This window comes from Danio rerio, chromosome 5 (genome assembly GCF_049306965.1).
Source record: "Danio rerio strain Tuebingen ecotype United States chromosome 5, GRCz12tu, whole genome shotgun sequence".
Taxonomy (NCBI): domain Eukaryota; kingdom Metazoa; phylum Chordata; class Actinopteri; order Cypriniformes; family Danionidae; genus Danio; species Danio rerio.
Genome location: NC_133180.1, coordinates 26,652,113 through 26,670,757, shown reverse-complemented (window position 1 = coordinate 26,670,757; position 18,645 = coordinate 26,652,113). Strand labels below are relative to the sequence as shown.

The following is an 18,645-nucleotide window of genomic DNA, read 5'->3' as shown; positions in this document are numbered from 1 at the left end:
GGATTTGTGTATTTATGAATCATGTTTCAGTTTAGACGTTGGATTTGTGTATTTATGAATCGTCTTCTGAATTTAGACGTTTGATTTGTGTATTTATGAATCATGTTTCAGTTTAGACGTTGGATTTGTGTATTCATGAATCGTGTTTGAATTTAGACGTTGGATTTGCATATTTATGAATCATATTCTGAATTTAGCTGTTGGATTTGTGTATTTATAAATTGTGTCTGAATTTAGACCTTGGGTTTGTGTATTTTATGAATCGTATTTGAATTTAGACATTACATTTGTATATTTATGAATCATTTTTTAATTTAGACATTGGATTTGTGTATTTATGAATCATTTTTTAATTTAGACATTGGATTTGTGTATTTATGAATCATGTTTAAATTTAGATGTTGGATTTGTGTATTTATGAATCTTCTTCTGAATTTAGACGTTGGATTTGTGTATTTTTGAATTGTGTTTTGAATTTAGACGTTGGATTTGTGTATATATGAATCGTCTTCTGAATTTAGCCGTTGGATTTGTGTATTTATAAATTGTGTTTGAATTTAGATCTTGGGTTTGTGTATTTTATGAATCGTGTTTGAATTTAGACATTAGATTTGTATATTTATGAATCATTTTTGAATTTATACATTGGATTTGTGTATTTATGAATCATGTTTCAGTTTAGATGTTGGATTTGTGTATTTATGAATCGTCTTCTGAATTTAGACGTTGGATTTGTGTATTCATGAATCGTGTTTGAATTTAGACGTTGGATATGCATATTTATGAATCGTATTCTGAATTTAGCCGTTGGATTTGTGTATTTATAAATTGTGTTTGAATTTAGACCTTAGGTTTGTGTATTTTATGAATCGTGTTTGAATTGAGACATTAGATTTGTATATTTATGAATCATTTTTTAATTTAGACATTGGATTTGTGTATTTATGAATCGTGTTTGAATTTAGATGTTGGATTTGTGTATTTATGAATCGTCTTCTGAATTTAGACATTTGATTTGTGTATTTATGAATCTTCTTCTGAATTTAGACGTTGGATTTGTGTATTTATGAATCATCTTCTGAATTTAGACGTTGGATTTGTGAATTTATAAATCGTCTTCTAAATTTAAACATTGGATTTGTGTATTTATAAATCGTGTTTGAATTTCAAGAGTTCCCACTTAGATATGCTTGGCATTTATAGCAGGTTTGGCATGCTGTCCCGGGAGAGAACCCTGAGCTCGGAGATATTTGAGCCCAGGGCTCCCGCCCGGTCAATAAGCATATCAGGGGATCCGAGATCAGGTAGGTCTCGATCGCTCCCCCTTTAGAAGGGAAGAAAAAGGAGGAGATGGGGTGGAAGGGGGGATTCTTCCAAAACGAAGATAGAACAATAAGGAGAAAGTGATCCATTTATATTAAGCTAGGATCATTCTGATTGGATTATTACTGATTACGGATGAGTGGCCAGCAGTGCACAATCATATCACATGCTCCTCTCGAAATTAGCTTGTGAAACTTCACTTAGACGTTGGATTTGTGTATTTTATGAATCATGTTTGAATTTAGACGTTGGATTTGTGTATTTATGAATCGTCTTTTGAATTTAGACATTGGATTTCTGGATTTATGAATTGTGTTTTGAATTTAGATGTCGGATTTGTGTATTTATGAAGTGTGTTCTGAATTTAGACGTTGCATTTCTGTATTTATGAATCGTGTTTTGAATTTAGACGTTGGATTTGTGTATTTATAAATAATTTTCTGAATTTAGACGCTGAATTTGTGTATTTATGAATCGGCTTCTGAATTTAGACGTTGGATTTCTGTATTTATGAATTGTGTTTTGAATTTAGATGTTGGATTTGTGTATTTATGAATCGTGTTTTGAATTTAGACGTTGGATTTGTGTATTTATGAATCGTCTTCTGAATTTAGACGTTGTATTTGTGTATTTATGAATCGTCTTCTGAATATAGACGTTTGATTTCTGTATTTATGAATCGTCTTCTGAATTTAGACGTTGGATTTCTGTATTTATGAATTGTGTTTTGAATTTAAATGTTGGATTTGTTTATTTATTAAGTGTCTTCTGAATTTAGACGTTAGATTTCTGTATTTATGAATCGTGTTTTGAATTTAGATGTTGGATTTGTTTATTTATGAAGTGTGTTCTGAATTTAGACGTTAGATTTCTGTATTTATAAATCGTGTTTTGAATTTAGACCTTGGATTTGTGTATTTATGAATTGTGTTCTGAATTTAGATGTTGGATTTCTCTATTTATGAATCATCTTCTGAATTTACAGCTTGGATTTCTGTATTTATGAATCGTGTTTAAATTCAGACATTGGATTTGTGTATTTATGAATCGTGTTAGAATTTTGACGTTGGATTTGTGTATTTATGAATTGTGTTCTGAATTTAGACGTTGGATTTGTGTATTTATGAATTGTGTTCTGAATTTAGACGTTGGATTTGTGTATTTATGAATTGTGTTCTGAATTTAGATGTTGGATTTCTCTATTTATGAATCATCTTCTGAATTTACAGCTTGGATTTCTGTATTTATGAATCGTGTTTAAATTCAGACATTGGATTTGTGTATTTATGAATCTCGTTAGAATTTTGACGTTGGATTTGTCTATTTTTCAGTTGTATTTTGAATTTACCAATTAGATCTGTGTATTTTTAAATTTTGTTGTAGAATTTTTTTTTGTAATTTTCTTTGAGACTGATCTGGCTCCATATTAGGGCAGTGCTTATATATTATTGCTGTAATATTAATGCATATTTTTTGAATGATACAAAATGAGTTGACAAGTAATATGAGTTATAAAAGAGCTAACTTTTTTTTAGCTAGCTAACATGTGGTTCTATCTATATTTGCATTGTAAACCTTTAATAAAGGTTACATTTGGATTTTATTTGTATTTCTGTGTCATATACACTGTGCAGAAAAAAACAAAGCAAAAAGTGCAAAATCTGTCTGGTTCATAAGCGACGGCCTTATGTAAAACAAAATTACACAAATCCAAATTATGTTATAGCTACAATCAAGAAAACTGTCAGTGATTAAATATTAAATACTGACTGAAAAAATATTGATTGAAAATAAAATTCTGAACCAGTATGAAGAGGATACAAGATTGAACCGATATTGGTTTGAATTATATATATATATTCTTTTATTTAATAATACATGCCAAACATCTTATTCACATTAAGGAATACAGTATACACAATTGTATTTGCATCCAAATACTTGGCCTTCTACTGTAGGACAAAAGTCCCCTGATCCCGCTTTCTCTGTTCTCTCCTCTGTCATTCAGCTCGTATCTTTTGGAAGAACAACATGCATTTTATAGACACTAAGTTAACTAACACCTTTCCGTTCAAACTACAGCATTATTGCAGAAAACATGTGCTTGGACTTGTTAGCAGACGAGTGCTCACCAATAAGTTTCAAAAGAAGTGGGTGGTGGAGGAGGGGGGTGGGCGGAACTTGACTAAAAGTATTATACAATTCACAACCTTTTTATGCTACAGTATAGGAAAATATTAAGAAAATACTGTACATGAAGTCGTCATGTCATTTTGGCACACTGGGTAGGTTGTCATAGTGTATTGTCCTCTATCAGACACACAAACGTTCTCTTAAAATTCTATTATATATTAAACTCGTTGTTTTTTACATCCACAGAAAGATTTACAGATCATATACAGAACATTTACATAAATATGCTCACTTTTCTATCTCAAAACAAACAAAAAAAAAACTGTTTAATAAGAGAGCAAAACAGAGGATTGTGAAATAAACTTGCATTCAGTAAATTAATCAAACATCCTCTCTGTTTACGTTTGCTGGAACCAGTCCAACAAGAGGATTTGTTAAATGACATTACTCAAAATAACACAGCGTGGACTTGTTGTACCTCCGTTTTAAGGCTCTTTGCAGTATAATCACTGTGTTGACGTGGTAGCTCGATCTTTGTGAAAGAGAGTAGGCCCGAATGGGAAACAAATGTTTGAAATCATAAAATGAAGCAAACCAAATACCGTATGTCGTACTAATATTAAGATCACTGGATGCGATTAAACCACAGTGATTAAAATTACTGCTATGCACAAAAGATTTGTTCATATTCTATGTTTTTGGTTCACACACAAGCTCTAACACCAATTCCCACATCTCAGGACACTTTGTTGACACACTAATAGTAAATGTGTTCAAATCTCTTTGCACATCAGTAAGGCAAATGAAATGCGTCCTGTGAGTGATACATGTGGTGGAGTGATTCGCTTACTAAAAAGTGACTATACCGGACAGTACACTGGATTTACGCCAGATATACACAGTACATTTCTGTATTGCTTTTAACTGCACCGTTTCATTTGATTGAAGTTAAACAGCAAATTAAAACCGAGTATCGTAGAGCATTGATTGATTGATCTGAATTAAATGCTAAAAATAATACAGTCTTGATCTCCTTATCTTTCTGAATACCCATGATCATACTGTAAATCAAGGCAATAAAAGTTTTTATAATAAACAAAATCCTTGTTATAACCCTTATATATACAGTATTAGAAATAGCTGATTAATATATTCTCAGTTTCTCTGGATTTAGAGTATTAAGTTTTGCTTCTATGTAAACCGCAATCATTTATTTTGTAAACTACTGATGACATTTGTTCCCAATTTAAGATGAAACTGTTGTCATTTAGAGCATTATGTATATATATATATATATATATATATATATATATATATATATATATATATATATATATATATATATATATATATATATATATATATATCAATATTTATTCAAATAACCCTGATTTTTAATGACAACAAATGCAAACATTTATTACTGTGAGCAATTGTCATTTTACATAAAAAAAATGCTCTAAATGACAATATTATTTGCAATTAGGAATGTTATCAACATTTATAGACTATAACATAATATGTGTGTGTGTGTACTCATATTTATCTGAGTTTGAACTCAATCCAGTTGATTAGTGATTATACTGGTGTGCATAATGAACTCTTGCTCTAAAGTGCATAACACTTCTCACTGACCGACTCTCTGTGGCGTCTTGCATAGCAAGTCAACATATAACACCTGTTCTGCGTAAAATACACTTATGTTAAGACAATCAGGCTGTCAATTCAATTTTGGAACTATTAATTTATCTTTTTTAATTCTTGTGACAGTTTAAAAGCATGTTTGGGATGGGATACTATTCTACTGCGATTCATTTTTGCCACAGAAGCAAAACACGTGTATGAATGTAAATACATAGATGACCAACTGTGTGCCAAATATGCAGTAAACAACAAAAATAGTGTTATCCAATGTTTCAACTATTCATTCCAGTGTAATATTTAGGAACGAAATTATAATATCTACACAATACTTATTTCCAAATTTAACTTGCTACATGGGCATGGTTGATGTTAACGTTTAATGTTTAAATATTTCACATACAGAAATATTATGCAGGGCGTCATGGGGGCTCAGTGGTTAGCACTGTCGCCTCACAGCTAGAAGGTTGCTGATTCAAGTCTCGGCTGGGTCAGTTGGCATTTCTGTGTGGAGTTTGCATGTTCTGTCCTGTGTTCACGTGGGTTTCCTCCGGGTGCTCCGGTTTCCCCCACAGTCCAAAGACATGTGCTATGGGTGAATTGAATTAACTAAATTGACTGTAGTGTAGGAATGTGATTGAGTGTGTATAGATGTTTCCCAGTACTGGATTGCAGCTGGATGGGCATCCACTGTGTAAAACTTATGCTGTATAAGTTGGCAGTTTATCAAGTCGAAGGAAAATGAATAAATGAATGAATGAAAATAGTATGCAGTTTACTGTATATACAGCACGGCATACTAGCACTCCATTCCAAACATGCTGTTAGTTTGATTTCAGTAAGTTACTATTATATAAATAGCCTCAAATCGCCATTATATTGTGATTTATCTGGAGCATTACACACCACAGAAGACAAAACATGATCATTTAACTCTTTAAAATGTATTTTTATCTGAATAAAGATTAGGGTGAAAGTTCACTAATTTAGATAATTACTGTGGTTTTTACGTCTTTTCAAATTAAATCTATTAAAAGTACTTTGTGGGTCTTAGGGAAGATTTGTGTATGTTGTTCTGTGTATGTTCACCAATCTGTGTGGCTTTCAAATATCAGAACATCTGTGTTTAAAATTTAGTATACACTGTACTGCATTTACATAACTGCCTAAGTCCTGAACTTGTCCTGAATTGTTTAGAATTGAACCACCCTCTAGCAGGCCTGTTGGAGATAAACTGTACTTATAAACTGTCACTCTATGGACAAAGAGGATGATTCATGTTGTGACATAGATGGCCATTCTTAGTTAACAGTGTAAGTTGCTTTGCAATGTTAAAGGATTAGTTCACTCAAGAATCAAAATTTTTAGTTAAAAATAACAGCCTAGCTGGCAGCACATTGTTACTCTCGATCTCTAAATTAGCTACCTGTCTGATTACTTTTTCACAATAAAGTCAAAAGGGCCAAAAATAAAATCTTCTTCCAGGATTTTTCTATTTAGTGTACTCTACTGCCATGTCAGTGCATTATATGGGATAAGGTTCTTGTCCAGCAAAAGGTCGGACATTTTCTTAGAAGTCTTTTTAACCACAAATATTTATCTTGCATCAGCTCTGCCATGCGCGTCCACAAATTTCTATATTATGTAATCATGTTTGAAAGGTCAGGCTTGGTGTAGGTGAAGTTTTTGTGGGTAAAAAATCATGTAGGACCCATTGAAGCTGTATAAAATACTGCAGTTTACATCTTCACCCTGCTGGCCTCAATTCAAGTCCAAAATCCTGAAGTTTTCAAAATAGCCCCAAATTATTTTAGACTGAAGAAAAAACATGAATGTCTTGAATGTCATGGTGTGTGAGTAAATTCTGGAATTTTTCATTCTGAAATGAACTAATCCTTTATGACCTGTTCACACCAACACAAATGTTTGGCAGAAAAATACAGTAGACGGTGCTTGCAGAAAAGCAGAAATACTCCAGTCCCCCTGGTACAGAGAGTCTCGAGCAGCCTTTCAGGTTTGACACTTGTTCCTTTTTTTTTGTTTTTTTGAGGAAAAAAGGATTCAAACCATAAAAATTATTTACTGCAGCTTTTTTGCACAACATTCATCCTGATGTAAACAGGCCTCTATTCTCAGTTTTCCCCTCCTAATGAATACATCCCCAATCACACTTCCCAATTTAAAGGAACTTGATAGGAATGTCGGCCTAATGCCAGTGGTTCTAAAGTTCTGAACTGATGAACTCTAAAGAAAATCTGACTTTGCATTGCAGTGTTATAACAGGAAATGAACGGGCAGTTGCTACCCATGATAAAACATTCCAGTGCACAGCTAATTACTCACTCAGACAGTACTAATTAACGGACTGGCCCTTGGATTTGAAACGAGGTAGAGCCATCCTACAGGAACTAGATCTACAGTGCCACCGCTACCGGTCTGCCATCATCACGTGTAGTTGTGTCTGCTGTCAAAACTTCTGAAAGCTGACGGTTTGGCCATTTTCCTCATAGACAGTGAGTCTGTCTTACCCTCCAGCCTCGCCCCGGTTCTGGCCTTCTGGAAAGGGTTCCTGGAGCTCCCCCGGCCCTTGTCCATTCTCTCGCTTATTGAGAAGCTCTTTCGAGAGTAGATGTTGGAGTGCGACTCCTCTGAAGAGGAGCAGCTGTTTGCTCGCTCTAGTCTAGAGATGGGTGAGCAAAACGGGCCTAGTGCGAGACCCAGGCCCAGGTCTGCACCTATTACCCCACTACTGCTACTCTGACCCACCTTACATGTGTCTCCCGAACCCTCTGCTGGCTCCTCTAAGTCAGACTCAGCGTGGCTGAGCTCAGCGTCTCTCTCAGGGTGCGAGACGCCAAGGTCTTGAGGCTTATCGAAGGTGAAAGATCCCCCAGGTGAGTCTGACCGCTCTGGCACAGGGTAAGGGGTTGAGACGCAACGGGTGTCGATGCAATCTGTGATGCTGGTGTATTCGGCCGCCTTCACCTGCACACCCATGCCACCATAGTACCCACGTGATGTGAACATCAGACTGTGTGACTTAACCAAATGAGGCTCGTCCAGAAACAGAGGCCCTGCTGTAGACAGGAAGCGACTACTTTTGGACCGCTCTAGTACACCAGCTGATGGTGGCGGTGAGGGGTCCAGGTCCCAGGGGGGCAAGGAATCCGGCAGCAGGTGGGCAGAGCAGAGCGATAGGTCAGCGGCGGCGCTGTCCTCAAACAGGACTGTACCATCCGACTGTCTTTCGCTGCCGCCTGCCCTTCCACTACAGTCCCGTCCCCCTGAGAGCACCGCCTCCATGATCTCCGAATGAAGAGATGAGTCTCGAGCCAGAGTTGGAACTGTCCGAACCGAATCCAAGAAGCTCTCAGTGGGCGGGACGTCCTCTGAGGCAGAAACATAGATGTCTATGCAGGAAGAAGGGCGGAGCTGCTGCTGTACGGATAAAGTATTCAAAGGGGTTGGCTTGGACTCTTTGGGACCTGCTCCTGAGGACACAGACTGTGAGCTGTTGGCCCGATGGAGGCTGAACAACTTGTCTTTAAAGAAGCCCTCTCCACGGTCCGCCCCACTCCTGTCTTTGGAAGAGTGGCTCACGTAGAAGGAGTGACTGCGGACACGGGGAGCCAGGGCAGTTGGGGAAGTAGGAGAAATGGACTCGTCGCCCCCCTGCTCCAGAGACTCCTGTAGCCTGTAGGAATTGCCTTCTTGGCTGTTGAAACTGCTTTGGCGCAGGATGTAATTGGTATCAGTGCAGTCTGATGATGTCCTGGACCGGGCTTTGTTAACTTCGCCTCTGTCCATTCCAGCAACTCTCTCTAGGGCCACAGCAATGCGGCCGATCATCTCCTCCATCTGGGCGAGCCGGATGTCTACAGTCTGCAAGGACGCTTTCATAAAATGTTCCCTCTCATTCACCTCCTCTAATCGCATCGCCATGTTCTCCACCCTGAAAAATCAGACAAGTCCATTACTGTTGAGCCATTTAAAATAATGTATGTGTTGTTTGCACTTGATATTGGACTTTTATTACCACTTTTTATTACAGGAATGTTGGGGATAGATTTAAAAACAAAACTTTTATCAATCCCAAAGTTGATAATCTATTACCAGTGGAGTAATAAAGTATTGGTCTAATGGTGGTTTGAAAAAATACAACGGCGACTAAATATGAAGTCAATATTTGTTAGATAATACTTTAATTGGCTTGGCTTCAGTGAAGGGATCTTTTATCATATAAAAATGTAAATTTATCTTACAAATTATTAATGGGTCTGTATAGACCTTTTTCATGGCTGCAGCATGGAGGGCGCCATAGCGACCAGCGTCTTCCGGTAGAATGCTAAAAACTTCCGTTTACAGTGTGTACAACTGGTAATTTGCGCTCCGAAAATGGGTTTCAATAACGTTTTTAATGGATAACAGAGTGTTTTTGTGACACACAACTTAGAAATGTGTCTGTTAAAGGCGTTATAATATGTCACATGTGGTTCAAGCGCATCAGAAATACGAGAAAAACGTTCTCCTAGTTCACGTGTCTGCCATCAGAAATGCAGTGTGTGTTCCCGGCCTGTCAGCTGTTAGCTCAGCGGCTTTTTAACACACACACACGCACACAGAGAGAGAGAGAGCAAACCAGAGTACTGGCATGAAACTTAACAGGTATGAAAGTCGTGCAATTTACAAAAATGACCAATAAAAGTCTGTTATTGATACTCTGCTGGCTGATTTGCTGTTCATTCTAATCGCGAGCCGTTTGTGTTTTATTTCATGTGTTGTTTTTACCACGGTTTGGGTTTTTCTGTCATTTCGAAATGACACTAGCCTATATTTTCACTTTGTCACTGTTATTAAATCAGTGTGTCAGTGGCACAGTACAGGCTACGTGTGTGTGTCAAACATTTTGGTGAATTACATTTGTTTGGGCTGGTTATATATTTGAAATAAAGAGAAAATGTTGACTTTAGCGATGGCAAGGCTTCATATAAACTGCAGAAGATGCCGTCTGACAACGAGGGGAAAATGCCTCACAGCAGCTGTTTTCCATCCTATTAGATCGCATTTCTTTAAATGATCAGTCCAGGAGATGGTGCTGATGGACAACAGTATCAGTTCAAAGAGGATAAAAGCAGGTAAAATAGATTAAAACTATTGTTTCAAAGCTGTCAAAATGTGACTGTTTACACGCATCAACTGCCGACTGGAAGTTCTTCGCATTCTCCTTGCGTATACACGCAAAGCATAATGGGTAATTTTGCGTTCCAAGAAAAAGGTCTATACAGCAGTCAACTTTTGAACGGGGTCAAAATCCTTCTTTACAAAACTATTGAAGAATACCCGTTCTTGTCCTAGGACAATTTTATAAAACCTTTTTTGACCACGTCAAAAATTGATTCATGTACTTGACAAAATAGATCACACAAGCGGATCAACATATTTGGAGGTTCTTTAAAAAAACAAAACTATAATATCTCCTGATTTAAAGTGATTTCATGTGTTTATAACCTTTCAGATGTCACACGTATCCTTTCGTCATTGGAGGAATTGAAGCGGTCATCTTTCTCTCTGAAATACTCCTCCATGCACTGCTCTTCAAAGTCATGCACTTTCTTCAGTTCATCTTCAGTGATGAAAAGCTCTGTGGGGGGGAGTTTTTCATTATTGATTTTCCTGACATGAGATGTCCAAGTGTTTTCAGTTTAACATAATGTCTTGTTTTAATTCCTTTGATAATAATGTGCCACAGGATTATACTACTGTATAATGTATTCATACCATGCAGTACAACGCTGCATGTATAAATAATATGATTTCAAACACAGAAATGTTTCAGTATTACAAAATAATCATGTTTGGCAAAATACAGCATCAAAGAGAATTTTTAAGTCGACAGGAGTTTGTTTCACTCTCATTAGGAGTATGATCTGAGACAACAAAATGGCTCCTGCTGTCATTTTGAGCCTTTCGCTATATTGCAACACTGTTTTATCACTCACTCAGCCCATAGTCCCGTTCATCCTCATCGTGCTTCCTCCAGCGACAGCACAGGTGTTTGAGAACCATAGTTATGTGGCTGAAGATGATGAGTGGAGGAGGAAGGACCGGGCGTTCATGGAAGGTCATGATCAGCTGATACCTCTGAAACTTCCACACCTGGTTGGAAATGGACTTGACTTCAAAGAAAGTGTTACTGTGGAAAAAAGAACATAGTTTCACTGGTCTCAGTATATGAAGACACGTCCACGAACCTTCAGCAGTCTGACTACCTGATGCATGATGCAAATACATCCAGAAAGCCCGGGAAAGAACACTGCAAGTTATAATGACATGGCTTTTGAAAATAGAATATGCCAACAAAAATCTTTTAAAGACCAAACAATTGTAGGCCAAAAATGTACATTTTATTTTTGTACATTTTCTTTCTTTTTCTTATCTTGTTTCCTTTTTTGTCAATTTCTATCATTCTCTTATCATTTAATTTCTTTTTGTATATTTGCTCATTCTTTCTTTTTTTACTCCCCCCCCCTCTTTCCTGTTTTTTTTTGCTTCCTATATGTTCTTTCTTTCATTGTCTTTCTTTCCACTTTTATTTCCTTCTTTCCTGGTTGTTTCCTTTCTCTTTATTTGTTCATTCATTTATTCATTAATTTCCTTTCTCCTCATTTATTTATTCATTCTGTCAATTCTTTTCATTTCATTTTATTCTTTGTTTATTTTTTCCCTTCCAAAAAATCAAATTTATATAATCAAACCATTAGAACTACCATATTTTATCCATAACCTAATCTAAAAATTAATAGTTACATTAAAAAACAACAACAACATGCAAATAAAAAGCCATCAGCCTTTGTTTTTTTTTTTTTTACTTGGATTGCAACCCTCGGGGTGATTACTTTATATTAAAGTCACATGCAGCAGATTAGTTTAATGGCACCAGGTTAAACTATCTGACACCTTTACGACACTCACATTCATGAAAAATAAAGGCCATGTCTGAACTTGGAGGAAGGTCTTAAAGTGACGTTTTTCAAAATTAAATGATCTGGGCCTATTGGTGAGTGTGCATTGTTGCATGCAAGGATATACAGTATATACAGTTGAAGTCAGAATTATTAGCCCCCCTGAATTATTCGCCCTCGTTTATTTTTTCCCCAATTTCTGTTTAATGGAGAGAATATTTTTTTTAACACATTTAACTCATCTCTAATAACTGATTTATTTTATTTTTGTCATGATGACAGCAAATAGTATTTTACTAGATATTTTTCAAGACACTTCTATACAGCTTAAAGTGACATTTAAAGGCTTAACTAGGTTAATTAGGTTAACTAGACAGGTTAGGCTAAATAGGCAAGTTATTGTATAACGATGGTTTGTTTTGTAGACTTTCGAAAAATATATAGCTTAAAGGGGCTAATAATTTTGTCCTTAAAATGGCTTTTAAAAAATTCTAAACTGCTTTTATTCTTGCCCAAATAAAACAAAACTTTCCCAGAAAAAAAATATTATCAGACATGCTGTGAAAATTTCCTTGCTCTGTTAAACATCATTTGGTAAATATTTGAAAAAGAAAAAATAAATAAATCAAAGGGGTGCTAATAATTCTGACTTCACCTGTATTTATACTTATAACCACCTCAGAGGATATTGGGGGTGTCGAGTCATAGGCATTATTATTCTGGAGGTCGGAGGCTGAAAAGTTTGGCAACCACTGTTGTACTGCCTAAATATGGCAACAGCCAGGAACTTTTGATAAATTTTTTTAATAAAAGGTTTTCGGCAGCTTATATCCATTGTTTATAAATGCATAAACAATATTAATGTTAAATGAAACTCACTTAAAGACAGCAATGAGCAAGTTAACCAGCAGGATGTTGGCCACCAGCAGGTAGCAGGCCATTATGGCAGGGACAATCCAAGCTCCAGTTTTGCAGGGTGGAAGAGGCATGACAACTCCTTCTTCTGTGGTGATGTTCTGACCACAAGGAGCTGTTAAAAATAAACACAATGGGGTATTGTACACATTTAATGGACTGTTAGAAAGAAAGAAAAAATGGACAAAACAGACAATCTCTCTCAATTTCTGACACATGCTCAGAAAACATCAAATCAAAGATCCAGTCAAAGTGGGTTGTGGATAAAACTTAAATGGAAAAACTATATGCACCAAGTTGTGGATTTCAAATATATTACAAAATATATTCCAAATGACAAATTGCATTCACAATATATTTAAACATATGCCATGTTTAAAATATATTGACAGAAAATGTACAGCAGTCTTTTTTGATGGTTGCTTGTAGCGCAGGTTAGAATGTATTGAAAATACATCACACGTTTTTTCCAAATGGGATGGTTCAGTTGCTGTAGCTTTCAAGGAAAGGAAAGTCAGTCAGGTTCATAAGAATTTACATGTTTGTGAGTCATTTACTGGTTTCGATATTTAAAAATCACACTCAGAAGCCCAAAGTGAGAGAACTGAAGTAACATGGTTTTTTGCTGAAATCGCAATGATTAAATTCCAAATTCGTTATTATATATCAAAAACTCTGACAACTGAACCACGTGAAAAAACTTTCATATTGATGAAAGGAGGCACATGTATTTAGTTGTTAGAAAATGTATAGTGGACACATGGAGATGGTCTTTCCAGAAACACTGAATGTTTGGAGATTATTTGAGGAAACGCAAATGGGCACTGATGCTCATGCTACATTATCTATGATATTATGGATTTCCCACCGGTAAGCTCTGTTTACGTTGTGAAATGAGAAGGAATCACACTGACTGCCACCAGGGTAATGGGATGTCAGTCAGTGTCAGCTGGCGGTGGCAAGTTCATGATGGCGACTTTAGCATTATTCAAGTTTCCATGATAGGGTTTAAAACCACCTCAGTGTCACCTAGTCAATTTAGTTGTCATAACACCTTAAGCATTTGCCCCACCACGGAAACCCGGCCATTAGCCTTGCGGTGGCGTGCAGGGGTGCCATACACTCAATGACCATCAGGGGGCAGAGATGAGGTGATGACGTGACTGTGAAATTACAATGGCTCTGGATAAATCTAGCAGAGTTTAAATATTGGATATTGCCTATATGGGATGGACCACTGTAACGCCCAGTTCCTTGAGTGCGCATGTAATTTTCGACCAGCCATAGTTTGTCATTCACTTTGGGATGTAGCTTCCTACTATTCACATCTGAAACAAAGAACGAAAGCGTTATTTCAGCTCTCTCATCTTTGGGCCATCCATCTCTCAGAGCACAAACACACACAAACAATGGACGGTGTCCACAATTGCACACAATGAACATACACACAAAACACAAAGACAAGCTTATGCAAACTCTACAGCATATAATTGAAGTCCTCGTGATCGGAGCACTGCATTACTAGGAAGTAGATTGATTTATTTTAGGCACATGAAATAACTGCAAGCCTGTAGCCAGCCTCGTGAAAGATGTGGTTCTTTTTTCTCAAAATGTGGACCTTTTTGCAATTGTACCTTTTTGCCTTATTTTCTATTTAATAGTGAGATATAAACACTGCATTTTAGTGAATTTAGTATTTTTAACTTGAGTAGCTTGTCGGATGGTCAATCATAACCATACTTATTCATGTAGCAAAAATATTTCCCAAAGATTTAGAATAAAAGAAATGTAAAAAAAAAAAACACATATTATTATTATTAAAATACAAATTTATTACATTATATCATTAGAAGAAAACAAGGATCTGTTAACATTTTAAATTTAAAAAATTGTAGCCTATTGTAATTTATTAGTCAAATAACAAACTGACCAGCACCATTTGAATTTTGCCATTTGAATAATAAAAAAATGTAAATAATAATAATAATAATAATAATAATAAAAATGTTTTAAATTGTTTTAGTAAAAATTAGTTTAACAATCTTTTTTGCCTCTTTTGCAATAAAAAAGTACATTTGCAAACTCATGGAAAACAACAATATCTAAAATCGTATACAAATTAATTTTAATTCGTTCTTTTTCAAGCATTTTTTTGTTTTTGTTTCAAGAATAAGGTCTAAGATTTAGAATAAAAGTTGTAAAATGTTTTCTCTTCTTAAAAACAATACAGTAGCAAAAGATGACTTCACTTACATCACATTGTATGTTTTCTTGCACAGCTGGATGTTGGACTCATGAACAATATTTATTAGCATTGAATGATCAGATGAAGTCACACCGAAGCGACAGCCAACAGAGGATTCCACTTGATCTTAAAGCCTTTTTTCCCCGATGGATTATTTTTACTATTTGGGATGGCACAGCAGTCACAATAGGACAATTGAGAGCGCATGTATGAGACAAACTCTGAACCTTTGTCAGTGAGGGGTGGATCTTTCGAATCACCCCTGGCCACAGGCCAAACTACAAAAAAGAATAACAACACTGTTGTTGTTACAGGATTTGAGGATTCCTAAGTTAAATCAACCATCTTTATTATTTGTCAGAACCTATTAGGTAGAATCCTTTATTTGATAATCATTGTTGAGATTTAATGTATACACTTAAATAAAGATAAACCTATTAAATCCTGTGTATTTCACTGTGAATCTGAAAGCAATTTGTTTATTTTAAATTTATACTAACACTTATTTTTAAGGCTTTTATTCAGCAGAAATGCATTAAATGTATCACAGGCTACATTAGTATGATACATTGCTACAATCACAATATGCACATAGATATTACTGTTTCCAGCATTGATAATAATCACACATATTATTAATAGCAACAAACATTATTTAGCACCAAATCAGCAAACGATTTCTGTGACACTGAAGACTGTAACGATGCTTAAAAATATTAGTAAAAATAGGAACAATGTAATGAATCATTACAAAGGAATCTTCTGTAAATGTCATGAGTTTTGTCTACCAGTATTGTAAATTTTGCACTGTCTATTTAATGAATAGAAATTATACTAACATTAATGGACCTTTTCCTTACCTTGGTGATCATGAGACACTTCTTTTAAAATCATTCAAAAATGACATCAGGAGTACTTTAAACATCCTATAAGGGATTCTACTCAAATGCACCTCTTTAAACTTTAGAATTTGTGCTCTAACACAAATAGTGGTCCACAGCTATCTTCAAGGAGGGCTGCAAGATGAAATATTTATAATGGGCTTCAACATTAAAACACTAAACTATTAAAATGGCAAAAAATAATCAAATAAATGTCACATGCACTACTATTTTGCACCAGAGAATAATAAAAAACAAAACAAATTTATAAATCATCATGCCATCATTTTCTCACCAGCTGAACACAAAAGTAGATATTTAGAAAAATGCTGGTTGCTGGCACCCATTGGCTTCAATAGTAATTTATTCCTGCTATTGAATTTGATGGGCAACAGCTACCAGTATTCTTTAAAATATTTTATTTTGTGTTCAACAGAAGAAAGAAATGCTTTGAGGTTAGCTCCGAGATGAAATATTCATAATGGGCTTCAACATTAAAATAATAAACTATCAAAACGGCAAAAAAATGTTAACATGCACTTCTAATTTGCACCAGAGAATAATAAAAAACAAAACAAATTCATAAATCATGAAAACAGGTTTTCCATCCTCAGCTCTGGTACTGTATGAATAATACAAGCAGATACAATTTCTTGCATCACTAAGCTTTGATATGGGCCATCCCCAAAATATTTTGATGCTTTTTCACACTGCTGCTGATGCTTCTTCGTCTGCAGATTCACTATGAAACTATTTTAAAACGGCAGAAATGATCCATATCCTCCTGTAATGACAATATAAGTGCAGCCATTTACAGAGCATGTAAGAGCACACACACAAGCACTCACAAAATCTGATCCACATATACTTTATACTTCTGGGACAGTTGATACAATCAGACAACAGCTCAGCACATTTGCGCATACAATCTGACCAGTAATGATAAGACATAAAACCTGATGCGCTGTGCTTGAGTCTGAAACCTAGTATACCCAAAACGCCTTGTGACCAATGCAATAAACCAGCCTTACGGTCGATTTGGTCAGCAAACACCTCTCCGTAGATCATCCAGTATGGCATGAAGAAGATATTGCGTGCCAGCATCCAGGATGGGTCTTCATTGGGATTAAGGATGGCCTGACGCGCCACACCGAAACTCATCAGCACCACCAACATGATGATCACAAAATACATCATGTCAATCATCTACACTCACCCCGAATCAAGAGGAAAAGGGGGGAAAGAGAGAAACCAAGAGTCATTTCAACCTGAATTTGAGAGTTGCTCTATTTATCATTCATGATTAAACCAATCCCTCACCATCTTGCCGATCATCATGACATACGGACCCAGGTATTTGTTCACTCCGAAGATGTCGAGGAGTCGTATGTACCAATAAATGATATTGACGCAGTAAATGACCCTGCCGTAGCTCATCAGCGGCGGGTCCTGCAGACGAAGCACCATCCCGATGGAGAAGATGAGGATGGCCATGAGGTCAGTGATGTTCCAGTACTCCTGTAACCACACTTTCACCTTCTGAAGCAGCTTCCCAGGTTCGGACATCAGGATCTGAAACATAAGAGAGTTTGTTTGTGTATTAGCATCTATGGCTATTCTTGTGGCAAGATCAATTTATTTCAGAATGAATAAACAATAGTGGCATACAGAAATAATGACAAAACGACTGACAAAACTGAATCATTAAAACAAACATTATGAAAGATTTTTACATTTCGATCTATATGTAATGGGGAAAAAAAAAAAAAAAAAAAGAGTAAGCTTATTCAAGATAAAACAAAACAAAAAAAAGTTCTGAAAACAGGATAGTTCACCCAAGCATTAAATTCTGTCAACATTTACTCACCAGCTAAACACAAAAGAAGATATTTAGAAAAATGCTGGCTTTAATGGTATTTTCCCCTCTATGGAATTTGATGAGTAATAGCTTTCAGCATTCTGTAAAATATCTTATTTCATTTTCAACAGAAGAACGAAATGCTTTTAGGTTTAAAAACATATAAAGGAGAAAAAATTAAGTAATTTTTAAAGGAACTTTTGCAGAAAACATGCTCATGGGTGAGCTAAAGTACTCAAAATTTTACATTTTCTGCAAAAATTTGAGGGCTGTTGAGCACGTTCCTAAACAGCGCTAATTTGCAATTGTCTTCACGTGCTCAACAGAAATGAGTGAAGATCATTCAATTCATCAGAGTTGTATGTCAGCTCATAAACAGACCAGCTGATCTTCGCGGCTTTAAAACACTCCATGCTCCCTGTATTTGTAGTTAAACACAGTAAACAAAGATTAGTTCAGTGAATCAATATCAGTGAATCATATTCATTTCCGTTAAGCACTCAACAGCACTCAAATGTGCGGGAAATGGACACTTTTTAAAATTTCAGTACAGACTGGTATTAAACTCCAGTGTCGTGACAACACTACATGGTAGTATGAAGAAGAGTAAGGCTGAAAGTCATCAAAGTGAAACAAGATGCTGAAGCATAAGCTGAAACGCTTTGATAGCAGCTGAGCTTTTATTAT

General features: G+C 35.8%; 1 protein-coding gene across 27 annotated transcripts in view; it reads right to left on the bottom strand.

Moving 5' to 3' along the window:
• Nucleotides 1-5,674: 5,674 nt before the first annotated feature.
• trpm3 (transient receptor potential cation channel, subfamily M, member 3) overlaps nt 5,675-18,645 on the bottom strand; it is a 226,463-nt gene continuing 213,492 nt past the window's right edge. For 15 of the 27 annotated variants that reach the window (XM_073952174.1, XM_073952175.1, XM_009301557.5 and 12 more), the window contains 6 exons: nt 17,421-17,672; nt 17,132-17,306; nt 12,939-13,089; nt 11,097-11,290; nt 10,606-10,738; nt 5,675-9,049 (listed from right to left, as the gene is read on the bottom strand). In XM_073952174.1, coding sequence (XP_073808275.1) covers nt 7,543-9,049; nt 10,606-10,738; nt 11,097-11,290; nt 12,939-13,089; nt 17,132-17,306; nt 17,421-17,672 — 2,412 coding nt within the window. In that variant the 3' untranslated portion in view covers nt 5,675-7,542. Of the gene's footprint in view, nt 9,050-10,605; nt 10,739-11,096; nt 11,291-12,938; nt 13,090-14,194; nt 14,303-17,131; nt 17,307-17,420; nt 17,673-18,645 lie in introns of all 27 variants that reach the window. The other 12 variants (XM_068221439.2, XM_021476467.3, XM_021476469.3 and 9 more) reach the window with 1 other exon arrangement.